The 27,500-nt window shown below is 42.4% G+C and overlaps 1 protein-coding gene across 1 annotated transcript in view; it reads left to right on the top strand.

Moving 5' to 3' along the window:
- The window catches only part of SEPTIN8 (septin 8), a 117,458-nt gene that overhangs the window by 82,485 nt on the left and 7,473 nt on the right, over window positions 1-27,500 (top strand). The window contains exons 3-6 of the mRNA XM_068273703.1: window positions 1,870-2,065; window positions 13,874-14,060; window positions 22,087-22,248; window positions 25,628-25,724. Coding sequence (XP_068129804.1) covers window positions 1,870-2,065; window positions 13,874-14,060; window positions 22,087-22,248; window positions 25,628-25,724 — 642 coding nt within the window. The remainder of the gene's footprint in view (window positions 1-1,869; window positions 2,066-13,873; window positions 14,061-22,086; window positions 22,249-25,627; window positions 25,725-27,500) is intronic.

Below are 27,500 nucleotides of genomic sequence, written 5' to 3'. Positions count from 1 at the left end.
CAGCGAGAGATACCCTGTGCGGAATAAAAACAGCACTCTATCCTAAATACGTATCAGACATGATCTAAAGAATGTCGGGATTTTGTTTACATCTGCACGTAAGCATGCAGTTCCATTTATTAAGGCTGGAGTATCCTCCATATGAACGTCCCGGCCGCTGCCATGGCAACCAGAGGCGGGACAAAAACATCACACGCCCAGCCGCTTCCCAGGACGACTGTCCATACTCTTCACGTAGGCGGAGCTCCACCCTAGGCAAGCATAACGCTGCTCCCCGCCCACCACAACACATTTCCACATGTGGGCGGAATGTTACTATTTTAAACCCCCGTGCCCAGTGCCCTAGCGTGATCTGACGAAGGCAGGGATGCCGAGACGCGTCATCACGCTAGAGGCACGTCGTGACAGCGGACACGCCCCCCACCAGTAAGAGGCTTTCCAGGACATCGGACGCCACGCTGCTGGCCACAGCCTGGCGGTGCCCACGCTACAGGAGGGACAAAGGTGTCTGCAGGCTTCCTATAAGCTTTATTACATCTCTTATTTTGTAAGTACATTTTAAACTTGCGCATAATAAACTATATTTTATGGTTTTACACTATGGAGCGCTCTATGTATTTTTTTTAGATCGTTGTTCTTTACCTGGATACCTGAAGGACTTGTTCCAACTGCATCACACCTACCACAGTCATACATCAAAAGGAACTTGTAACGTGGTCACCCCAAAGTCCATCTCAAAACCTTTGGAGCCAGAGCCTTCTGTCATGCTGCCCCTACACTTCGGAATTCCCTGTTGCACACATTTGGGAGATCTCCCTTCCTGGAAGCATTTAAGTCCACACTGAAAGGCCACCTGTTTAGTCTGGCATTTATGAACACCTATTTCCTCTGTAACACAGTTCAACCTGCAACCATGTATTGTATTTACAAATGTTGTTGTATTATCTATACATCACATGTTGACTGCACTCACTCCTGACGGTAGAGCCAATCACTTAACCCTGCTCACTTCCTCCCTTTGCTGCTGAGAAATTACGTTTGTAGCCACCACTGCCACTCAAGTCTTGTGTAGAGGTGACCTATCCACTCAATTTCATGCAGTTGTGACTGATTTTAATCTAGCCAACTTCTAAGTTCCATGCCTCTTGAAACAAAATTGGTTTAATGCTGGAAAATGTGTTTTCTGTTGGTCATACCTAGTGCTGTCCTGCTCCATGTGTAATACAACATCTTACTGGTACCATGTATTTCCCAATGATCTTCTAAAAGTCACATACACATCTTACCACTGCCCTCTATGCAATAAGGCAGACCTTTTTGATTTCCCACACTGGGGCAGGCATGGCATGAGTTAAATGCTTTATCAATTGGCCAAAGAGGAACTGGACAGGAGAAGAATTGTTGAGCTGCAGTGCTGATTTTACAGAGTTGTAGGAGCAAAGGGAGATGGTGGCTGAGGTCGGGTGATCACTCTGTCCTATGAGAGCCAGTGCTGTTCATGTGCTTAGGCTCATGCACATGGTAAGGACGCAGAGGACACAGATTTCCTTGCAGTTGAAATGTATGCTTACAGACTGAGTCCACCAGAGCTCATCTGGGAGGCTAGGTTACATAAAATAGTTAGTCTTGTGGGTAACAAGGGATATAGGGGATGTATATAGATTGCTGTTAGTAAACCAAGCAGCCTCTGTCTCTGGCACAAGAAGACTGTTTTATGAACCCAACCAGCCAGGCAATAACAAATTAGTAATGCAAACATAATCTCTTTACAGTACTTGATATGCTTTAGTAAGTGCACCATGCTTTGTCAGTCCTGCTGATAGAGGAATTGTATTTTATTATAGTTAAATGTTATCTTCTGCCTCCTAGGTGAGACTGGTATTGGAAAATCCACGTTAATGAACACTCTCTTCAACACAACATTTGAGACAGAAGAAGCCAGTCACTATGAGAATGGAGTTCGTTTACGACCACGGACATATGAACTTCAAGAAAGCAGTGTACACCTGAAGCTGACAATTGTGGACACTGTAGGATTTGGGGATCAAATCAACAAAGATGACAGGCAAGCATCATAGATAGCATGTTGGCATTCCTTAAATATGACCGTTTAGGTCTCCAGTGACGTTATTGGAAGGGAGAAATAATGTCTGTAATGGGCATTTTCGTTTTGACATAATTTTCGCACAAATGTAACCTTTTTGCACAAATTATATTATGCGTGGAAAAATATGGGCAGGAGGAAACACATTTATGCACAAATGGGTATGTGTGGTAAAATGTATATGCATGCATGAAATCTACTCCCACAACACAATCCTAATAATCCTAACATTTGTGTAGCGCTTCTCTCTCTTGTCGGACTCGAAGCTAGAGCTGCAGCCACTAGGGGTGCGCTCAAGAAGCCACCCTGCAGTGTTAGGAAGTCTTGCCCAAGGCTTCCTTATTGAATAAGTACTGACCCTATCCAGCCACTTCTCCATCTCTCTCCTCAGATACTGCTTCCTCCACTGGTTGCCCATCAAAGATCAAAACCAGCATTCAATTCAAGCTTGTATCACTTGTCAGTACAAGGTCTTCTTTAGTGTATATGTCGCTATGCTCATTTTTAGATACCACCACCGACCTAATTGCCTCTTCCACATAAAAAATCCTGTATGCAGAAGTGGGAACTCCCAATCAGCACTTACTAACATTTGAAATCTTCAAATGTAACTTAAAAGTGTGTCACGACAAGGAAGCACCTCAATTTACCTAGGCCAAAGCAATCCTATCACCACAATTGTAACTACCATATTTAGAAAACATTAAAGGCTTGGTTCAAGTTCTTAGCTAGTTTATACAGCATAATGCCCATCTGTGATAGTGGTATTATGTAATAAAACGAATTTTACATTTTTATTATAGTATATTTATATAGATCTGACCTTCTGCAGTAGTTTTACATAGTGTAAAATTGCTGCGGGCTCTTGGTTCAGACGGTGAGCCAGGCAAAATGTCCCCCTCTTCTTTTGTTGGGGTGATGCAGAATGCGTTGCATGAAAATGTATAATTGTGAATAAAAGCGTTCACTGATCTTTTACAAATTTTAATAGATGTAAAAACTCCCATGCAAGTCCACCACTGCGAACCCTTTTCCAAATGCCTCCAGTTACATGTTCTCCCAGTGTGCACATTACATGTGCTGTTATTACACTATCCTAATTTGTGCATTCTTCGTGATTTCTCTCATGTACCCTACAATTGTACAGAATATCCCATTTCTTGCTAAAGTTTCTAAGTTTGACATTTATCCAGTGATGCACATAAGCCCACATACATACCAATCAACTCAGGGAGATATTAGAAGTTAGTTAGTTTTGTGTTTTGGGGTACTCCAGTGTATTGGGTAAGTACCCGATTTGTCAACCCAAGCAGAATAAACTGATTTGATCTAATTATGTCATTTAATGAGGAAGTTTTACCACGTGAACACAGCTATAGAAGCTGTTGAAGGCCCACTGCTGCTTCACCTGACTTCAGTTTAACACTTGAAAGCATTTCTTGGCCCTTACAAAGAATAAACAGAAATCATGTGAAATGGCTTTAGGCTGTTGAACATTTTCAGACTGTTTGTGTTATAAGTAGTCTTCTATAGAAATATGAAGGTTCCGTTGTGCTTGCCCTCTGAATTTTATTAATGCATTTACTATCTCATTTAGCTATATTTCCTTTGCGACCTGTCTGGAATGCCAGTAAATTGGTTGGCACTTTTGCATCCCACCCTCAAATTCACTACCACACCTCACCACCTCTCTCCTCTGACCCAGCATCCAGTTCAAGCTTGTATCACTTACCAACTAAGTCTTTGTTAGTCTATATGTCACTACACTCATTTCTAGATACCACGGCCAACGTAAGAATACTTAATTTCTTGTGCCACCCATTAACATTGTGCGTCCCAAGGCTTCCCAATTACACAAACACACTCAAGTACAGGTAATCTAAACATGCCAGGGGTCTAGTTCATGAAAGTGTCTGAGGATTAAATACTTTAAAGCCACCGCCAGATTTTATCAGCAATCCAAAGCAGCTCTGGAGCATAAAAGGAAAAATTTGATGGCCAAAGGCAACAGTGATAGTCTTCAGATATTCATAAACTGATCTTAAACGGCAAACTACTTTTAGTTTTATCCTGTTCTCTTTTTTTTTTTTTTTTTTTTCTAGCTTGTAGGAACACTTTTTATGCTTGAAGGTGTTCAAGATTATTGGAAGAAAATAATCCAATGTTCTAGTCAACAAGCAACTGTCTGAGCGGATATCTGTGACTATGGCAGTTGTCACCAAATCTAAATGAAATCCTCTGACCCCAGAAACAATAATTGTTGCTTTGCTTACCGCTCTTTATGTTGTGGTTACTAGAATGATATGGCCTTATTCAAATCTAACAACCAAATTGGGGTGTAATGTTGGCCGTGATTTCTGAAGTCTGCAACAATCTAGATCAAATGCTGGAAGGCAGACAAGATTGAAATATTTTCCTTGAACTGACAAAAGTGATTTCCTAATTATAGGTTACAAGCTGTTACTGTTTTCCTGTGTGATTATTGTAGACTCATTGATGTTTGTAGAGGAACCACTCTGGAAACGTTGCATACCCCAGCAGTATAAACCAAACCTTTCAATCACATAATCCTCTAATTAATGTCATGACACAAAAAGGAACTCCATTATTTCCTGGAGCAAGGTGATGCAGTGTGCCTGATAATGACAAGCTTTTGTCTGCCTGCCACAGACACTAACAACAGTACTTGTAGAAGGTCATGTTTAGGTGAGCCTGAAATAAGATTGTTTCCTTGGCCAAAAGACAAATCTCAGCTCTACGTAATCCAATCGTGTGTACTTTTTTTTTTTTTAATTTCTTTTAATGTGTAACACACTATATGCATCTTCAGCAGCTAAATTTATTAAAAAGCCTCTTAGAAATAATACTGGGAAATTGTTACTGTGCAAGGGCATAGAAAATAAGAAATGAAAGCAACAGCTCCAAGCCCAACGTGCAGGGGAGGCTGCACATGGAGTTGGGTCAGGTGATCCCCACGCTGAACTGTTCTGTGCCCAATGGACTACAATTTTTTTTTTTATTAACTTCTTTTAATGAGGTTGTACACGATTATACTGAAATTTTGTAATGTCCTCTAGTCCCACTGTAACCATTGCAAGTTTTTCCCTTTATAGTTCTGTTGTGCGTGTTAAAGGCTTTGTCACTCAAATAAAAGTCTGCCCTCAGACCTGCTCTTAGTTGAGGCTCACTCAAGAATGGTTAGTGACCACTCCCACTGTCTTGTTCTTGGGAGGGGGGAATAGTGTTTCTTTTTTTTGTGTGTGTTTGATTTCTTTAGATCACGTTTTTGTTTTTTTTCTTTTTGTTATTGGATATTTAAGGGAGTGTAATGCTGCAACATCTCCTGATTGACAAATCTTAGACCTAGACTATTGCTGCTCTGTACTATGCCTGTTAAATTAGTATATGATAGTACAGTGCCTTTTGGTTAATACAAGCTATGCTACTGCAGCACTGATGCAGTGCACTATAGGATCTGGATTACATACTATATGTATGAAGAATACTACACCAGTAACTTAAAACAAAACATAAATAAAAGCTTGTTCCAGAGATCCACAGCAATTTTTGTGTGTATCTTTTTTTGTAAAATGAGTCCCATTTTAAAAAGTCTCTTGTGGATGTGTGTGTATGTATGTGTGTATATCTATATCTATATCCTTCCTTTTTAAAATATGTTTTTTTTCGAAGTGTTTTTTTGTGGAGCGGTGTGCTTTGTGATTAGTCATAAGAGAGGTAAATTCTGCAACATTCCCTGACCAGTTTATCTTGATAGAGGCCCCCAGCTTGGATATTTGCCTGAACCTGTCTGATGCTATGCATTTGGGATTTTTTTTTTTTGTCCAAGCAAACACGTTCTCAACGTGGCTGTCAAATGAAAGAATACTTCCCTATGATGTAATTTCTGTAGTACAGACCTCCGCTCCACTCTGCAAGCACAATAAGTTTCATGTAGATTGACAGAGCGTCTGTGCAGCTTAATTCATTGTCTACCAAACCAGGTGACACAGCCATATTTTATACTTCTGCCACAACCTGTAATTAAAGTTAATAGAGGTAACCTTTTTTTCTCTGCGCTCTCGGGAGCCCTTTTGGCCAGAAATACTTGCTCCGTCTGGAACGTGGCAGGCAGCTCTTACAGACATAAATCTTGCAGAAGGGCCTTACGCATGCTTTCCAGTAAATCTTTGCTTTGGCATGAATTGTCTGTGGGCTTTTCTCTACTGATGGACTTTGGTATTCTGCTGTCACTTTAACGCCATAATGCTAGTGCAGGGGAAACTGCATAAACCTCTAATTGACAGTGTGGCTCAATGAGCTTTTTTACCGTCAGTAGAAACATGCATACTGTACAAAAGCAGGTGTCAAAAGTGTTTCCAGTAATGCTGTGATGAATGTGGCAGTACACCAAATCGTATGAAATGCAGCATTTGCAAACCCTTATAAGAATGGAGAACAGAAAGTTTGATGTGAAGTCCCTATAGGTTAGATTTAACCACTTGAGGACCGTAGGCTTTACCCCCCCCTTAAGGACCAGGCCCTTTTTTTTCCATTCAGACCACTGCAGCTTTCACGGTTTATTGCTCGCTCATACAACCTACCACCTAAATCAATTTTACCTCCTTTTCTTGTCACTAATAAAGCTTTCTTTTGGTGCTATTTGATTGCTGCTGCGATTTTTACTTTTTATTATATTCATCAAAAAAGACATGAATTTTGTCAAAAAAATGATTTATTTTTTTAACTTTCTGTGCTGACATTTTTCAAATAAAGTAAAATTTCTGTATACATGCAGCATGAAAAATGTGGACAAACATTTTTGATTAAAAAAAAAAACGTATTCAGCCTATATTTATTGGTTTGGGTAAAAGTTATAGCGTTTACAAACTATGGTGCAAAAAGTGAATTTTCCCATTTTCAAGCCTCTCTGACTTTTCTGACCACCTATCATGTTTCATGAGGGGCTAGAATTCCAGGATAGTATAAATAACCCCCAAATGACCCCATTTTGGAAAGCAGACATCCCAAAGTATTCACTGAGGCATAGTCAGTTCATAGAAATTATTTTTTGTCACAAGTTAGCGGAAAATGACAGTTTGTGACAAGAAAAAAAAAAGTTTCTGCTAACTTGTGAAAAAAAAAAAAAAATCTGCCACGGACTCACTATGCTCCTCTCTGAATACCTTGAAGTGTCTACTTTCCAAAATGGGGTAATTTGTGGGGTGTGTTTACTGTCCTAGCATTTTGGGGGGTGCCTAATTGTAAGCACCCCTGTAAAGCCTAAAGGTGCTCATTGGACTTTGGGCCCCTTAGCGCAGTTAGGCTGCAAAAAAGTGCCACACATGTGGTATTGCCGTACTCAGGAGAAGTAGTATAATGTGTTTTGGGGTGTATTTTTACACATACCCATGCTGGGTGGGAGAAATATCTCTGTAAATGACAATTGTTTGATTTTTTTTTTTTACACACAATTGTCCATTTACAGAGAGATTTCTCCCACTCAGCATGGGTATGTGTAAAAATACACCCCAAAACACATTATACTACTTCTCCTGAGTACAGCGATACCACATGTGTGGCACTTTTTTGCACCCTAACTGCGCTAAGGGGCCCAAAGTCCATGAGTACCTTTAGGATTTCACAGGTCATTTTTGTTTCAAGACTACTCCTCACGGTTTAGGGCCCCTAAAATGCCAGGACAGTATAGGAACCCCACTAATGACCCCATTTTAGAAAGAAGACACCCCAAGGTATTCCGTTAGGAGTATGGTGAGTTCATAGATTTTATTTTTTGTCACAAGTTAGCGGAAATTGATTTTAATTGTGTTTTTTTTTTACAAAGTGTCATTTTCCGCTAACTTGTGACAAAAAATAAAATCTTCTATGAACTCACCATACTCCGTACGGAATACCTTGGGGTGTCTTCTTTCTAAAATGGGGTCATTTGTGGGGTTCCTATACTGCCCTGGCATTTTAGGGGTCCTAAACCGTGAGGAGTAGTCTTGAAACCAAATGTCGCAAAATGACCTGGGAAATCCTAAAGGTACTCATTGGACTTTGGGCACCTTAGCGCACTTAGGGTGTAAAAAAAAAGTGCCACACATGTGGTACCGCCGTACTCAGGAGAAGTAGTATAATGTGTTTTGTGGTGTATTTTTACACATACCCATGCTGGGTGGGAGAACTATCTCTGTAAATGACAATTGTTTGATTTTTTTATTTTTTTTTACACACAATTGTCCATTTACAGAGAGATTTCTCCCACCCAGCATGGGTATGTGTAAAAATACACCCCAAAACACATTATACTACTTCTCCTGAGTACGGCGATACCACATGTGACACTTTTTTGCAGCCTAGGTGCGCTAAGGGGCCCAACGTCCTATTTACAGGTCATTTTGAGGCATTTGTTTTCTAGACCACTCCTCACGGTTTAGGACCCCTAAAATGCCAGGGCAGTATAGGAACCCTACAAGTGACCCTATTTTAGAAAGAAGACACCCCAAGGTTTTCCGTTAGGTGTATGGCGAGTTCATAGAAGATTTTATTTTTTGTCACAAGTTAGTGAAAAATGACACTTTGTGAAAAAAAACAATAAAAATCAATTTCCGCTAACTTTTGACAAAAAATAAAATCTTCTATGAACTCGTCATACACCTAACAGAATACCTTGGGGTGTCTTTTTTCTAAAATGGGGTCACTTGTGGGGTTCCTATACCGCCCTGGTATTTTACGGGCCCAAAACCGTGAGTAGTCTGGAAACTGTCTCAAAATGACTGTTCAGGGGTATAAGCATCTGCAAATTTTGATGACAGGTGGTCTATGAGGGGGTGAATTTTGTGGAACCGGTCATAAGCAGGGTGGCCTTTTAGATGACAGGTTGTATTGAGCCTGATCTGATGGATAGGAGTGCTAGGGGGGTGACAGGAGGTGATTGATGGGTGTCTCAGGGGGTGGTTAGAGGGGAAAATAGATGCAATCAATGCACTGGGGAGGTGATCGGAATGGGGTCTGAGGGGGATCTGAGGGTTTGGCCGAGTGATCAGGAGCCCACACGGGGCAAATTAGGGCCTGATCTGATGGGTAGGTGTGCTAGGGGGTGACAGGAGGTGATTGATGGGTGTCTCAAGGTGTGATTAGAGGGGGGAATAGATGCAAGCAATGCACTGGCGAGGTGATCAGGGCTGGGGTCTGAGGGCGTTCTGAGAGTGTGGGCGGGTGATTGAGTGCCCTAGGGGCAGATAGGGGTCTAATCTGATGGGTAGCAGTGACAGGGGGTGATTGATGGGTAATTAGTGGGTGTTTAGGGTAGAGAACAGATGTAAACAATGCACTTGGGAGGTGATCTGACGTCGGATCTGCGGGCGATCTATTGGTGTGGGTGGGTGATCAGATCAGGGGGCAGGGGGGGGGGGGGGAAGATCAGTGTGATTGGGTGCAGACTAGTGTGGCTGCAGCCTGCCCTGGTGGTCCCTCGGACACTGGGACCACCAGGGCAGGAGGGAGCCTGTATAATAGGCTTTGTATACATTACAAAGCCTATTATACGCTTTGCATGCGGATATGTGTATTCCTCCGCCCGCCGGCGCTGCTAAGTGGCCGGCGAGCTGGAGGCTAAATCCCCGGCCATCGATCCCCAGCGGAGGATCGCTTCAACGGATGAAGCGATCGCTCCGCCCATGCCCGTACAAGGACCGCCGCCTCTTGTACATGCGGCAGTCCTTACGGGATCCACTTTCCTGCCGCCCCTGTGCAGTGGGCGGTCGTTAAGTGGTTAATTTTCTAAAAATGGCTAGAGGAAAAAACAAACATAAAAAGCTGTCACTGGGAGCAGCACCCATCTTAGTTTGCTCTCTATACAGTTGCCTATGACAGGAATGTCGAACTCCTGGACTTGATACAGTTGCCTATAACAGGAATGTCGAAACGCCTGGACCTGAGGGCCTAGGACCTCAGGTTTTTGGCACCGCACAAGTTAATTGATGGGACTGATTTAGGAAAGGTGTGGTTCATCAAGTAGAACACAGTTATCCATTTCTCAGTCCATCCTAAATACCGGCATGGAAATGGCCCTTGTTTACTGGAGTTTGACAGCTTTGGCCTATAACAAGCAGTAAGGCCTCATTTAAAGAGATAGTTTAGCACCCTCAAAAAAGCCTCTATTTTAACCAATAAACCATAAGCCTAGCTTAATTGAGGCCTCTTGCACACTGCAAGCGATTCCGATTCAGATTCCGCTTTTTAATCAGTTTTTACATCCGATTCAGATTCCGATTTACAGTGTGCAGGGAGCAAATTGGAATCTGAATCGGATGTAAAAACTGATTAAAAAGCGGAATCGGAATCACTTGCAGTGTGCAAGAGGCCTTAGGGGGTGCCATGGTTGAGCGAGGTTGAAAAAACACTGCATACAGTGGCTGGCTAGTGGCGAACACCCTTATGCCGGGCATACACGGCACGTTTTGGCACATCCCCGCTCGTCGATTGCTGCTCGCCCCCACCGGCGCTTCCTTATCAGCGCTCGATTCCCTGCCATTGTCCGCAGGCGGGAATCGAGCAGGCGGGGGTCGAGCGGCATGATCGGGCCAGCTGAATATTATCAGCTGGTCGATGCACGGTACAGAAACGTACCGTGTATCCCCGGCATTATGCTGGGAATACATCATACAATTTTCTGTTAGATTTTTCTGTTAGAATGCATAATTAGATTATTTTCTGCAGAGAATGGTCATTATCTCGGGTGCATTGTCTTTCTTTACGGTTTAACTCCTGCTGAGTAGAACAATGCCTAATTGCTTGGCAAATAGATGGTAAGATAGATACATTTCCAACATGTTGAACTTTATCTATCTGGCAGGTAAAGGTCCGTACACACGCCGGACTGGAGGCAATGACGGGTCGGTTCGCTCAAACAGCCGTATCAGTCTGCAGACAGACTGTACACACGTCGGACTATCGCTGGAACACCCACCCAGTGGGAGGTGACGACGGACCCGTCGTTGCCTCCAGTCCGGCATGTGTACAGATCTTAAATCTTATGCTGGGGATACACTGTACATTTCTGTACCGTGTACCGACCAGCTGATCCGGCCAGCTGATAATATTCAGCTGGCCCGATCATGCCACTTGACCCGCGCCTGCTCGATTCCCGCCGGCGGACAATGGCATCGAATGGAATTGAGCGGCTGATAAGGACCACCGACAGGGACGATCGGGGAACGATCCGCGCGTGGACGAGCGGGGTCGCGGCGGGGGTCGATCCGGCGGCTAATCGTGTGACCCTCACTGATAAGAAATTCCAACTAAAAAACATTTTCCTAGCAGAAAATTGCTTCTGAGAGCAACAAAGAGGTAAAAAGGGGAATTTCTTATCAGTGAGAGTCACATTGTAGTCAACTCCTGTCTGCGTCAGGGCTGAGTCAGCCACTTACATACCTGATATTTAACTTTCAGGCAGAGAAAGAAAAAAGGAACACAGCATAGTTATTTGTGTGCTAGGCACTGAACATACACATGTCTATCTCATCATGTCACATGTCACTTCGGGTATCCTTTAACAGAGCACTGATCTGTACTGACTTTTAACACTTTGAAAAGTGCTCAGCAAGCTGCAAATAAATTAGGAAAAATACTTGTTACACAGAATTTTAAGGGCTTATTCACAGTGGGACATTGTTTTAATGCGACATTAGTCACAACACAATGCAAAAAAAAAGATGGCAACGCACATTAATGCTGCGTTACTGTCGCATACAGTAGGTACAGTAAAGCATACAGGCAATGAAAAGTATGCTTTCCTGTACCTGGTAACGTATGCATTTAGAGGAAACATAATGCTAAACATTACAATGCGACGCTATTGACGTACCGTGAACGTCCCATAGGATTATCATTGCAGTGTGGTAAGCTGCGTTATAAGACTTTATAAGGCTCCCTGCACGCTGAATGGGATTCTGATTTTTAATCGTTACTGCATGCTGCGTTTTTTCCTCCGTTTATCTGTTGATTGTAGTCAGGGAAAATCGGAATTGCAAATTGGAATCGGAAACTGAATCTGAATTGCAAAACGGATTTGCAGTGTGCAGGGAGCCTAAAGCGGCTCCGCAACGTCCCACTGTGAACGGAGCCTCAATGAAGGTGGAATTTCACTTCAAATGTTAGTGGCTGCATTTATGAGCATCTGGCCTGAACATCCATGGTAATGATTTCCATGATACTTTCATCTTTTGTTGCAACTGTGTTCATTGAGTTTGAACTTGGCTGAACTCTTTGACGTGTGTGCTCTGCCCCTGCGCTCACTCTCATTGACGCCTATGGAGGAAAAACTTCAGCTCGACTCTTTGGATTGCAAGACAGAAGCAGTGTTGTCCTCTGGTGGAGAACAATCTCACCCACTACACCCCCTTGGCTGTTGGCTAGTTTAACACTTGATGCATTTACAAGCTACCAGTAAAATGTACAGTTTTGCTCTGAGCTCTTGTTGATGGGCAAATCCAGAATTCAGATAAAAATACTTATACTTATTTGAAGCCCTAGTTCGGGTTTGGGTTTTTGTTTTGTTATCACTGTATTTCATATAGATGTAGTCCTATTTCATGTGCTTTTAAGGTTTTATTGCAAAACAATTTTTGATATACAAAAATTAACTGTTAAAGGACCACTAATGCGAAAAATTGCAAAATTGTAAATGTGCATATCTTCCAGACTAATATGCGATATATATTTAACTTTTTTCCTATGTTGCTACCCCTTATATAGTAGGCAGAAAAAAATCTTAACAGATTTTGGACTAGCTCATCTCTTCATGGGAGATTCTCAGTATTGCTTTTATTCTATAAAAGCATTTACTGGAAGGTATCTATACAAAAATGCCAGTCACCTTCTATAAAAGCATTTACTGGAAGGGATCTATACAAAAATGCCAGTCGCCAACCTCCCTACTCACTTGTAAACTATTTGCTTTTGTAAATCAGGAAATAAAAACTGAGAATCCCCATGAGGAAATGGACTAATCCAAAACCTGACAGATCTTCACTACCTACTGTAAGTGACAGCAACATAGGAAAACACATTTATGGTCCATTTGATTCTGAGAAATGTACATTTTATATGCATTTTAAGTTTTTTTTTTTTTACAACTTTTCATGATTTAAGGTTGCAATCTGCTAATGGTGGCCAGGTCTGCAGTGACAACAAAATGCAGCTCCCTCACGCAACCTCCACATCAGTCAGTCTTACAGCTGTTGTGTCATGGGGTTGTCTCAACTGCAATTGCCGCTGCAGCTGCATCTCTCTAATGGCATCCGTTACTAGGGAGGCTTTGCTACAGTCGGGAATCGCGTTCAGTGCAGCCATGACATGGAGTACATAAATCGCCATGGTTGCTATATGACTCTGGGCCTGGCCACTGCTGATGACCTGCAGTCTGAACACTGGATGTTTGCTGCAAAACTGTTGTTTTTGTTAAGATCTAGTCTTTGATGATTTTTTTTTTTTTAATAAATGCATTACTATAAGGTGCAGTTTTTTTTTTTTTTTTTTTTTTTTTTTTTTAAATAAAGCTGAACTAGGAATTACACAATGTTTTGTGCAGTCATAATGAAACAATTGGTCCTATCGAATTCTTATCATGCTGGTTATAGACTGTACAATATTTTATAAGTCTCTGAGCTTTATGGCAATGGTTATAATGAACTGTCCTATTTAAGCATGTTGATAACATAAGTTATAGTTACGCTAATGGCAGCCTTACATGGTGTATTTGTGCAGTTACAGGTCAGTCGTTGACTATATTGATACACAATTTGAAAATTATCTGCAAGAAGAGCTGAAGATACGGAGATCCTTGTTCAACTTCCACGACTCCAGGATACACGTCTGTCTGTATTTCATCACACCCACCGGACATTCCCTAAAATCTCTGGATCTGGTCACCATGAAGAAGCTGGATAGCAAGGTGCTGAAAAGGGTTTACTAAGATAAATTCCCTCTTTCTGTAGAGCAGACAATAAAGTCAGTGTCAGGAAAGCCTAAAGCAGTCTTTTAATAAACCTGTCCAAGTCACACCAACAGTTTCTGGTAACCCCACTTTACACAAACTAAGGCAGGACAGTCTCATGTTGCTACTTGTGTGACTATGTACAAAACCATTTTCAAACTTCTTTTGTAAAATACTATTTTCTTCCTCTGGCTATAGTGCTTTTTTGTGTCTCCCACCTGGAACAGGTATGGAGACTCCTAAATTGTAATCAACCAATAAGCTGACTTCTTCTAGGCAAGAGATTTAGAATGTATTATTAGGAAATTGGTGTGTGCAAGCCAGTCATGACTATACATTTCCCTTATGCCAGGAAATCTTTAGGCTGAAAGCACACTTGGGTGCGATGGTGTGCATTTCTAGATGTTTCAAATCAATGGCCTTGCTCACGTTTAAATGGGTTTATCACATGCTGGAAAAGACTGCCTACATGCAAGCCTTTTCACAAACACAATGTGTGTTTTTACTATACTAGCTAAGTAAAAAAAAAAAAAAAGTAGCTGTTCTATGTAGTGAAAACGGGCATGGTGTGTAGAAAATGTATTGCAAAAAAGGTTTGCATTTTCCCTCAGTTCAAGTGTGCGCCCAGTCTTTTTTTTTATTTTATTTTGGCATAACTTTTTTTTGTATAGAATATACAGAGATGATGGAACTTATTACATGTAAGTATACCATCTTAAAGAGAACCTGAACTGAAAATAAAAAAGTCAAAATAACCATATACAGGTTATACTTGTAGTCTACTCCTCAATCTCTTTCTCCTCTCCTGCATCCTATTTGTCCTCTGGGATCAATGGAATTCTCTGTCCTCCATTTTAAAAATGGCCATTACCCCATAACAGCTTCCTGGTCAGCACACTGTTAAACTGTAATATCACCCACTTGAGCCATAGGGAGACATGGACATTGCCTTGCACATTCAGCTGTAACTGACAGCAACTGGTATATTTCAGTTCTGACAAAATATTGTCAGAACTGGAAGGGATCACTGTAAGAAGAAAATGGTGAGCTTCTGAGAGGAACTGATGGCGAGGCAAGTATGTATTATTCATTTCCAGCTACATCATGTGGTTATTTTAAATAATTTTACTCGCTTCAGGTTTCCTTTAAGGTCAAATCTAGCGATCACTGGTCTTCTATAATAACCATCTTCCACAAGGAGGAGTGATAGTCACTTCTGGCATGCAAGCACCGTTAGACCAGAATTTTAATATCTGACATTTTGACAGAATAACATTCCAATCTTGGCGCCCAAATCAAGCCCTTATGGACACATCTTAATAGTCAGGGTTTCAGTTATTATATAGCCAAATGTCCAAATCAAGTTAGTTCATTTTATCAATAATTCGATTTAAGGTGTTTAAAGGGAAGGTTCAGGGAATCTTCTGCGTTCCACGCGGGGCTCTTCTGCGTTCCACGCGGGCGCGCTGACGTCATCGGACATCCTCCGGGCTGTACTGCGCAGACGCAGAACTACTGCGCCTGTGCAGTACAGCCCGGAGGATGTCCGATGACGTCAGCGCGCCCCCGTGAGGCACAGATTTGAGCGCAGAAGAGCCCGACCTGGCAGCTGAGCGGGCCTGGCCAGGTCGGGTCGGCCACCGGAGACGATCGGGAGCCTCCGGAGCGGCGGCGAGGGCATCTCCTGCCTGCCACGGGCTGGAGGAAGCCCCATATAAGTGGATATGGATTTTAATTTTTTTTTAAGACTCCCTGAACCTTCCCTTTAAGTTATTAGCCTTCAGATTAGACATACCTGATCCTGGTGGTATGGCTGCCGCCTAAAGCTTCCAGGCACCCTGATTTTCTGTCTGGGTTTCTTCCCTTAGCCTTCGGAATTTGTCTTCCACCACAAGACAGTGGAGCTAGCCTTTGGTCAACCCCAGGCTACCCCAGTACTTGCCATATCTTGCAGGCCTTCCCTGAGCCTCCACCCAAGGAGTCTTCTGATGGGAGACCAGCAGCTCTACACAGTCTTCACTTCATTTTAAGCCATTGCGTTTGGGGCTCCTGTCAGACCTTCATGGCTACTGTAGCGGTACGGGTCCCACAGAGTCCGCAAAATACTTCAACCCACCAGGCAATCCCTTGACATCAGTCAGGTCCTTCCAAAAGGAGGTAGCACTAGGAACCCAAATAAAGTAGTTGCAGGAGAAATAGCCAGTCACTCCCCCCCCCCCCCCCCCCCCCCCATATGAGCATCAGCATTGGTTATGTAATGGCTAAGCAGCAGTATCCAGAAGAACACTGTTTGCCCACAGGGGATCTTCTGTAGTATGCTTCTAACCCTTCCTCACACTGTGCAGAATGGCTAATGGATTGAGTGACTGTGTACATCTGCACTACAGATCCTAAGTTTGCTCACCTCCTTAAACAGATATAAGGTTGGCAGTATATATAATGGAGAATCTGGATCACTGAAGCTGTGGAATGAATAGCAAGCTATATTTCTGCAGTAAAATCTGCCAGGGCCTGTAGCGCTGTATCTGCATGGTATAAATGGCCATAACGGGCACAGTTTGGAAAACCTCTGTGTGAGATAATGAATGCTTACGATGGAAGCCAAAATGAGTGACTCAACCCACTAGCATTTACCCACAGCTCATACATGAAAGAGGAATGCCAGGCAATGTAGCGGTGAAAAAAATACAGTAACCATATATGTGAAAATTAAAGGAGCTACTGTTTGTAATTTTGCTCATTTTTCCTGTAGTAGAAGCAGGACAAAATTAATATCCCCACACTTCTGTGCAGAAATGACAGTGGCAGTCAGTTTAATAATTCTGCTTGACCTTCCATTGTCATCTGATATAAATAGTTATCAATAGAAGCCATCAGGATGCAGATGTATCTGTAGCTAACGATCATGGGAAGTGTAAATCTGTGTTGGCACAGGAGGCAACAGCTATTCCTGTTGCTATGGGAAGTGCAGTGGGGCTAGAAATATGTCATATTGAAAACTATTTTATTTTATTGGCAAGTTTAAGTTTCTTACACAAGCTTGAAGATTGTCACCCACAGGGATCGAAACTTACTATCTCAGGTGCCAGTTCAGGGCGAGGCTACAGCTGCGTACTGGGTTCTGTTGCTATGAAGGTGGGAAAAGCAAAGACGGAGCAGTTTCCAAGGGGAGGAATAAGGAGGAGAACAATGGTCTTTGGGTGTCAGTCAGCATCGGATCGGTTGAGCATGCCGGATCTCTATGCAACGTCGAGGAACACCTATACACATGCTAGATTATCGATCAAGACTACTGATCTTTACGGAGTACCCTCTGGCATTTAATAAACCTACCTTTTTGTATTGTTCTTTAAAGCAGACCTGAACTCAGAACTTCCCCTCTGCTCTAAAAGATACACAACTGCAAATTGGCTGCTCTGCCATGGCAGAGGAGATTCCTGAGCTGACACAGCTGAGAGATTAAATTACAGTGGTGATTAGTCGCAGATGCAGGGGAATTAAGGTGCGTACACACGCCATATTTTTTACAAAAGACTGGTCCGTTATACCCTCCTGCTGGGCAGATATTCTGCCGACAGTAGCAGAACGACCAGCCCCGCGGGAGGGTCTGATGGACTTGTTGTTTGTAAAAATAAAACGTGTGTGTATGTGCCTTTTCAGGCTAAACTCTCTAAATACATACAGGGTGCATTTCTGTTTATTCTTCTGTCCTGTGCAAGAGTTCATGTTCACTTTAATTTATCAGTGTGCTGACAAATCTGGAGGCATCAAATTTTACTAAACAAATGTCCTTGCTAACCCCAGAAAATGATTCACTCTTGGGGTTAAGTATAAGCAAATATCTATGCCTTGACTCTTTTAGGCATTTGCAAGCTTTTGTATCCACCATGTAAACAGTCTTCTCAGAAGTGATAGCTCCAGTTGTGCGACATTGTTGCACAGTGCGATAAGGCACATACAGTTAAGCTTCTCACTCCCCCTGTAGTTTTGCAGCTGTGCATATAAATGCTGTGTTTTGTTGGGTTAAGAGGCACTAAAAGTGTAAACACTTTTTCATCTCCTTTGCCTTACAAAAGTCTTAATTTGACCCCTGCCACCTGTAACATGGCACATGCTGCTGGAGTGATTACTGTGTTAGAGGTATTACTTGTAGCAGTGTGTTCTTTTTAAATGTTTGCCTCTTATAAGCATCTGACCCAGCACCCCTTTTCTTCTCACTAATTAACTTGAAGACATAATAGCTGTTCAGCAGGGTGGCTGCAGAACTGTACACCTCCTTGTTTGATCTCTGCTGAAAGGTAAAAGTCACTAGAAACCTCATTGGGTGGCTGTTACTGTAGCTTGCTAACAAATTGATCAGCTGTCATCAGGGGACACACAAAGTGGGAGATGGCAAGTATGGGGTTTAGTAGCAGCATGCATAAGATAAACAGATGCTCTTCTATAACACTGACCCATTTATATTGACAGTAAGCAGAGAAACAGTGTACCATTTACATAGCAGCTGGCCATGGCATCTATTCTCAGCTGTCCTGCTCCTACACACTTTATTCTCCACATGAATGCACCCTCCTACCCTGTACTTATCCACAGTGTAAACTTAATGTGAGGCTATTGCCATCTGGTTTATCATACTATCAAATGACATCCCATGTTTTAGCTGAGATATGTAAGGGTAAAAAAATTTAACCACCTCTAAAACACCAAACATGTTAACTGACAACACCCTGCATCAGATGTGCTCAGCATTCCATTTGTGAAGACCTTGTGGAATTCTGTTTTAAGCAAACTTTTAAAATGTTGCATTTCTGGTTGCCTTGCTAATATTTCTTTAGTAATTTGTGATTCAGAGACCTTTTCAAGTCAGTATGGGCAACCTCCATTTTTCTTTGTAATTCCTTAAAAACTAAACTCCAAGCTCAGCTCAGGCCAAATAACTCAGTGCATTAGTCTGTAGTACACATAGTTTTGGTGTAGTGGTACTTTGGGCGTAAAAATTCAAGATGTTGTGTCCAACCAAACGTATGGGAGTCCATGGTATCAGCAAATCTAAAACTTGGCTGAACCTGTTGCTTTCCCTGAGGTATCCCCCTTTCCTTTCCCCAAGGCATCCTCCGTTGCTTTCCCAGGGGCATCCCCCGTTGCTTTCCCAGGGGCATCCCCCGTTGCTTTCCCAGGGGCATCCTCCGTTGCTTTCCCAGGGGCATCCTCCGTTGCTTTCCCAGGGGCATCCTCCGTTGCTTTCCCAGGGGCATCCTCCGTTGCTTTCCCAGGGGCATCCTCCGTTGCTTTCCCAGGGGCATCCCCCGTTGCTTTCCCAGGGGCATCCCCCGTTGTTTTCCCAGGGGTATTCCCACGTTGCTTATCCAGGGGCATCCCCCGTTGCTTTACGTGAGGCTTCCCCCATTGCTTTCCCCGAGGTATCCCCCATAACTTTCTTGATTTTTCTGATTTAATTTTTAACAAAAATTGAATGGCGTAGGTTGGTTTGTCAACTTCTTGATTTAAAGAATCGAGCCATTTTTTTAGTGTTTTCATTGCTCTTTCATAATTGAGGGGAAAATTTAAATGTATTGAGTGAGTGTGATACATCCGTCAGATTTCTCAAATGTTACAATCAATGAGAAAAACTGATTGCTACTCTTATGCCTAGTACACACCATACAATTTTCTGTAAGATTTACCTGCCAGATAGATAATTTCCAACATGTTGGAAATTATCTATTTAACCATCTATCTGCCTAGCAATTAAGCATTGTTCTACTCAGTAGGAGATAACCAGAAGACAATGCACCAGAGATAATGACCAGTCTTTACCAGTACTTTACAGAAAATAATCTAATTACAGAAAATCTAACTGAAAAATCTTACAGAAAATTGTATGGTGTGTACTAGAAATTAAAGGGAACCTTAACTGAGAGGGATATGGATGTTTCCTTTTAAACAACATCAGTTGCCTGGCAGTCCTGCTGAGCTCTTTGGCTGCAGTGGAGGCTGTATCACACACCTGAAATAAGCATGCAGCTAATCCAGTCTGACTCCAGTCAGAGCACCTGATCTGCATGCTTGTTGATGGGCTGTGACTAACAGTACTAGAGACACAGGATCAGCAAGAGAGCCAGGAAACTAGTATTATTTTAAAAGGAAAAATCCATATCCTTCTCAGTTTAGGTTCCCTTTAAATTGAAAAGCATTAAAAAATGGTACCATGTGTCCACCTTTAAAGAGAACCTGAACTCAAAATAGTCAAAATAACCATACACAGGTCATACCTACCTCCTGTGTAGTCTACTCCTCAATCTTTCTCTTAAAGCGGACTTTAAAGGGAACCTGAAGTAAGTAAAATTATTTAAAATAAACACATAACGAAGCTGCAAATGAATATTACATACTAACCTCACCGTGACTTCCTCTCAGAAGCTCACCATTTTGTTCTTACAGTGATCCCTTCCAGAACTGAAATATACCAGTTGCTGTCAGTTATATATCAGTAGCTGTCAGTTACAATTGAATGTGCAAGGTAATGTCCATGTTTCCCTATGGCTCAAGTAAGTGATATTACAGTTTAACAGTGTGCTGACCAGTAAGCTGTTATGGGGTAATGGCCATTTTTAAAATGAAAGATGGAGAATTCCATTGATCACAGTGGACAAATGGGACGCAGGAGAGGGGAACGATATTGAGGAGTAGATTACACAGGAGGTAAGTATGATCTGTGTGTGATTATTTTGACTTTTTATTTTCAGTTCAAGCTCTCTTTAAGCTAGTAGTTCAAGTATACAATTCTCTTCCTGGTATCCTTAAAGAGAAACCGTAACCAATAATCAAACTTCATCCCAATCAGTAGCCGATACCCCCTTTCCCATGAGAAATCTTTTCCTTTTCTCAAATGGATCATCAGGGGGCTCTGTATGGCTGATTTTGTGGTGAAACCCCTCCCACAGTGTGATGCCAGCACCTCACAGCACTGAGGTACTGACATCACACTGTGGGAGCCTTGTCGCAGTTTGCGATAACAGCTGTTTCCAACTGCCAAAAAAAGCAAGCAGCATCTCCTTCTAGTGACATCACCTGCCAGCAGTAAAAATGTCACCATGTGATAAATGTCAGAATATGAATCGGGGAGAGGAAACATTTTACAATGAGCAAATATTGACTTAATCATGTATACATAATTATTGTAAAAATTAAGCACTTTTTTAGTACATTATTTTAACTGGAATTCCTCTTTAAAGGACACCCGAGGTGAAAATAAACAAATTAAATCAATGACTATCTATCTTCCTTCTGCTAAAAATGACTTTTCAAGATATTCCAGTTTTATTTTATGTTTAAATGTACTTTTTAAGTTTTAACTGTTTTATTGTTTTTGATCAATGACACATTCATTGAAGTATGCCAGAGCTAAAATGTATGAACTATTTACCCTTTTTATATCTTTCCTGCTCTCTGAAGCCATTTTCTGCTAGGACAGTGTTTTATAGTTGGAATGTCTTAGCAGTGAGGGTCACACTGTAGTCACTTCCTATCTGAATCAGGACTGAGTCAGCCACTTACATACCTGATATTTAACTCTTTCAGGCAGAGAAAGAAAAAAGGAGCACAGCATAGTTATTTGTGTGCTTGGCACTGTACATACCCATGTCTATCTCATCATGTCACGTCACTTCGGGTATCCTTTAATGACTCAGGTCCAACCACTTTGCACCACTCCATTAGATCAGATTCCAGAAATGTTAATATCCATCTCTCCACCGCTAGCTAGATGCAGGTCAAAGCTGTGCAGCCATAAAAAAGGTTGGCGCTAAATAGATCAATAACCTAGTACTGTGAGCACGGATTGCTGCTGCTGCTGAAGGTACCAGCAGTGATAATACTTGAGACTCTAGCATCTAGAACTTTAGTTCTATTTTCCGCTTAATAATTGTTTGTGTATACGGTGCCTGTTAGTATCTTATCTTTTTAACACTTCTGTTTTCCTCAGGTGAATATTATTCCCATCATTGCTAAGGCTGACACAATATCGAAGAGTGAACTCCACAAGTTCAAAATCAAGATTATGAGTGAGCTGGTCAGCAATGGTGTCCAGATCTACCAGTTCCCAACTGACGATGAAGCTGTGGCAGAGATTAACTCTGTAATGAATGTAAGTGAACATGTCTTGCAATGGCATTTGCTTTGGGCAGGACTCCTATTTTAGCTTATTAGTGTATGTGTTTTGCTGTACAGCTAACTATGTACTTTATGGGTTTTTTTGTGTATGGTATTGTGAGGATTACCCACCAACACTATTATCGCTTAGGCTTTTTTTATATTGTAGATTGATTGTAGCATGGATGTCATGTCCATTCTGAAAGTGCACATGAAGCAATGAAAATGGACTGGTCTGTGGAATGGTTTCCTTTGGCACCCAGATTGACCATATTTTCGGTCAGATAGAGCATCTGAGGAAAGTGCTGGGAAAAAGTCTCATTCATTGAGGCCCCAACTCTCAACCTAAAGGCTCTGCTGCTAGCATGTTGATACAGGATGGACACCTTGTGAGGTCTTGTGGAGCCTAGACGGGTCAGAGCTATTTTGGTAGCCGAAGCAGAAAACCTATAATACCATGAAACCCCTGATTCGCCTAGAATCCTACACTAAGCCACCACCCACTGGTGCATCTGTGCATACTTGAGGCAGGGACCACACTTGCCAAAAGTCGCATGAGTTTTTCATAACGAGAAAAAAAATTCCGTCCACGTTGCTTTTTTTTTCGTACACTGCATGCAGTTCCCTATTGCTGACAGTCAGCTGGCTGTTGGCCAAGTGTGCCAAAACTTCATAGAATCATCCTTGGAAAAATGCAGACGTTTTACTCAGACTCAAGTGCGACCCCTGCATGGACGCAGCTGCGCGCACACCACATCCGCTACACTAAGTCTGCACCCACAGGTTCCTCCTGCTCCATTAATATTTACAAGCTTCCGTTAATATGTAGGATTAGCCTCTAGCAGTGGCGTAACTAAGGAGCTTGGGCCCCCGGGGGGAGTTTTACATGGGGCCCCAAGCACTGTATTGATATGGATATGGAGCCCCAACCCCTACCAAGGACAGCTGCAGGGTTCACAAGGTGTATTTAGAGTAAGGAAAGAGTTTAGGGATAGCCACCATTCAATGCACATATATAGCTTTTCATTACCAGCATAGCATCACTAAAAAGCAAATAAAATGGATGGGTGGGCCCCTCTCTGGTCCAGTGGCCCTAATGCGGTTGCAACCTTTGCATCCCCTATTGCTACGCCACTGGTCTCTAGACTTCTGCAATTTTATCTTTAAAGTAAAAACAAATACCCACAGAAGTGTAGTTGTGCTCTATTTGAGTACATAAAGTATCATGTGTTTACTTATGTTTGTCTAAGTCAATGTTTTAGGTCAGGGGTCTCAAACTCAATTTACCTGGGGGCCGCAGGAGGCAAAGTCAGAATGAGGCTGGGCCGCATAAGGGATTTCACGTGTCCCCGCCGCAAAACAAGGGCTGCAGAGCCCCCAAATTGCACGGGAGCAATACGCCGGCATTTCCTAGAAGGGGCAGAGCTTTCAGCTTCAGCTCTGCCCTTCCTGACATCAATCGCGGTGGATCGCCGCCTCTGCCCTCACTCTTCCTTCACAGAGAGGGGCGGGGAGAGGCGGCGATCCGTGCGGCGATTGACATCACGAGGGGCAGAGCTACAGCTGGAAGCTCTGCCCCTCAGCGCAGTCGTGGATGTTTGCCCGGGGGATTTGGGGGCTCTGCAGCCCTCGTTTAGCGGCGGGGATGCGGTGAATTACTTGGGAGCACTGAAGCGAACTATAAGGTAAAATAGGCAAAAATAGTTCGCTTCCGTGTCTCTTTTGCTTTTGCCGGCGGGGGCCACAAAATATTGTATCGACTGCTGCAAATGGCCCGCGGGCCGCGAGTTTGAGACCCCTGTTTTAGGTCTTTGGATTTGTCAAGCATCTAATATTGCTTCTGAACACTTGCCGTTTATGATTGACTTGTAGCTCTTTACTACCCCCTAGAGGAAAATTGTGAATACTGATGCTGGTTTTCCTGTGATATAGTTTAGTTCTGTTTTGGATGTTTTTTCTTTCAAGTTTACAATATCTTTTAAATTTTGTTAAGGTGGCTCAATGAATGATGCAGTATAAAAACCAAAGAATTTAACCGTGTCCTGAACAGGGAATCCAAATTTACCATATTTATAGATAATCCCAAAAGCTATAGATGTTTTGATTTAATTCACATATATATTGGGCTAATGCACTGTAATAAAAAAAAATACTTAGCTCTCATAATGTCTGCAGTGTTGAGATGTTTCAGTAGTGGTGACAATGTAGCAAAGCCAATGTGACTGCTAAATTTCATAGTTTTTCGTATGGTTCAAGCCTTGGTTGGATTATGTAGAGGCTCTCTCCACCCCCTAAACACCCCCCCCCCTCCTCCCCCATCCCTTTCTGTTTGCTGTTAGGTTGAAATCATTGCTAATGGAAATATTATTTTCAGAACATTAATAAGTATTGCTAATCTGGGCGTACAGACAGTTTTACTGCAGACGGCAGAATTTGCGTCTGTGTGGCCCAAGAAGTACGGTACATATCACATATTTAGTATTTGGTGATCTTCCAGACAGACCACAAAGCATTAATTTATTTAGTTTTTACATAGTGCCGACATCTTCCGCAGCACTGTACAGAGTATATATTGTCTTGTAATCCAGTAGTGGATGATTGAACTTGACTCCTTGGGACTCAATCCCTGCGGGAGAGTCGGTGCCGGTGCAACTCCTCCAGGCAGGTACACCACCCCTGCTCCACACAGTGATACAAGTTCTAGTAGAAGGAGGCACTCCACAGGCAGGAACTTGCGTTCAACTTTATTGCATGTCAATACACACATACATATATATTGTCTTGTCACTTTAACTGTCCCTCAGAGGTGCTCACAATCTAATCCCTACCATAGTCACATGCCCATGTGTGTATCGTGTAGTGCATAGTCTATGGCCAATTAAACTTATCTGTATGTTTTTGGGATGTGGGAGGAAAAACAGTGCCCAGAGGAAACCCACACAGACACAGGGAAAACCTAAAACTTTGTGCAGATAGTGCCCTGGCTGGGATTTGAACCAGGGCCCCAGCACTGCAAGGCGGGAGAGCAAACCACTGTCACCGTGCTGCCCAATTTATGGAGGAAAGAAGAGAACAAGGCATCGCTTCCTTAAAGCCTTAAACATGTTTTGTGTCTGACGAAGCAGATTATTAGCTGTGAAACAGCTGTCAGGCTCTGACACCCTCACTACTCTGTACCACGGTCTACCCAGCCGGAATAAAGGGATTTTTGGAAGTGGTGCATCGCTGTTCTCTTCTTTCCTCCATGTGTTGATGTCTACATGAGACCACGCTCCTAATTCCCTGTACAAGCTGGTCCTGTCCCTGCTGCTAATCTTGTTATATCTTCTATTGAGCACCTACGGTTCAATCAAATTATTCTGTATTTTCTTTAGGCTCACCTTCCATTTGCAGTGGTTGGAAGCACAGAAGAGGTTAAAGTTGGAAATAAATTGGTGAGAGCCAGACAGTACCCATGGGGTGTTGTACAAGGTATGTCTTCCTTTAATCGTCTATAGATCCAAATGTATACATCCCTTTTGTTTCACAGCTAAGATACAGTAAGTTACTAATACAGTAAGATACAGTTACAACTTCTGAAGCTTTAAAGAATGTTCTGCTTAAAATCCGCAATTCAGGGCTGGGCCTCCCTGGTCAGATGTTTGTATTGTCATTCGTGTATGGAGGTTTTTTTTTTTTGGTTTTTTTAGGCTTAGACATGCCCATAGGAATATGAGGATTTTTTTCGGTGTAAACTTTTGGCACCTAATAGCAAGCAGTTTTTAGTGAACCTTTTAAATAAATAAGGACTGATAAAGTGGACCTGAACTCAGACCTCCTCTCTGTTCTAAAAGATACACAACAGCATAAAGACCTTTAAACAAAAAAAAATGTATTTCTTACAGCTCATACAAATCCTAATGCCTAGTACACACCATACAATTTTCTGTTAGATTTTCTGTAAGATTTTCTGTAATTATAATATTTTCTGTAAAGTACTGGTAGAGGCTGGTCATTATGTCTGGTGCATTGTTTTCTGGTTATCTCCTGCTGAGTAGAACAATGCTTAAAGAGACTGAAGCGAGAATAATTCTCGCTTCAGAGCTCATAGTTAGCAGGGGCATGTGTGCCCCTGCTAAAACGCCGCTATCGCGCGGCTAAACGGGAAATCCCCTCCGTGCAGCCGGGGATCTCTTCTGGATTGAGGCAGGGCTAACCGCCGCAGCCCTGCCTCAAGCGCGTCTGTCAGCGCGCATCTCCGCCTCTCCCCCGCCCCTCTCAGTCTTCCTTCACTTCTTGATTTTGCCGGGGGGGGGGGGGGGGGGGGGGGGGGTTGGATGTGAGCTCTGAAGCGAGAATTATTCTCGCTTCAGTGGCCTCAATTCACTAAGGTTTATCAAACACTATACCGAACGTTTGAGAATTTACCTCATGGGTAAAATCTAATTTTGAATTCACTAAGGTGTTATATATTTGTTGAATGTTTTATCAATAAAACATTCAATAAATATATAACACCTTAGTGAATTCAAAATTAGATTTTACCCATGAGGTAAATTATCAAACGTTTCGGTAAAGTGTTTGATAAACCTTAGTGAATTGAGGCCAGTGTCTCTTTAATTGAAAGGCAGTTAGATGGTTAGATAGATAATTTCCAACATGTTGGAAATTATCTATCTGTCAGGTAAATCTTACAGAAAATTGTATGGTGTGTGCTAGGCATAAAACAATCTGCACAGTTTGTACTTCCTGATTCATGGAGGCAGACATATTGTTTACACCCTGTGCTTTCAAATGGGCTTATCTGCCATAGGCAAGTCATGTGACACAGAGGAGGATCAAATTACAACTTGAGATTAGACACAAATCTCCCAGAAACGCAAACGCGTCGCCTGCACCATTTTCAGTAGATTTCCCCGCGATCGCGTTTCAGTGCTATAGAAGCGATAAAAGCAATCGCGGCAAAATCGCTGCAGTGTTCAGTGATTTTTCCGCATGAAATTGCGGAAAAATCACTCCTGCAAAACGCCGGCAAAAAAAGGCAGACATTTTGCGTTTTGTAAGTGTGAATGGGGCCTGAACTCTCTGAATACACACAGGTTGCATTTCTCTGTTTTCCTTCTGTCCTGTGCAAGAGTTTGGGTCCACTTTAACACTGGAGACTGTGCAGTGTTTCACAGCAGTTGGCATCGCCTCCGCACTGCCATTGGCCTTGACTGTTCATTAACTATCTGGAGACCAGTCACACTGCTGTCATGTGCTAATGTC

The sequence above is a fragment of the Hyperolius riggenbachi genome, chromosome 3 (assembly GCF_040937935.1).
Source record: "Hyperolius riggenbachi isolate aHypRig1 chromosome 3, aHypRig1.pri, whole genome shotgun sequence".
Classification (NCBI taxonomy): Eukaryota; Metazoa; Chordata; class Amphibia; order Anura; family Hyperoliidae; genus Hyperolius; species Hyperolius riggenbachi.
This window is presented reverse-complemented; position numbering and strand designations above follow the sequence as displayed.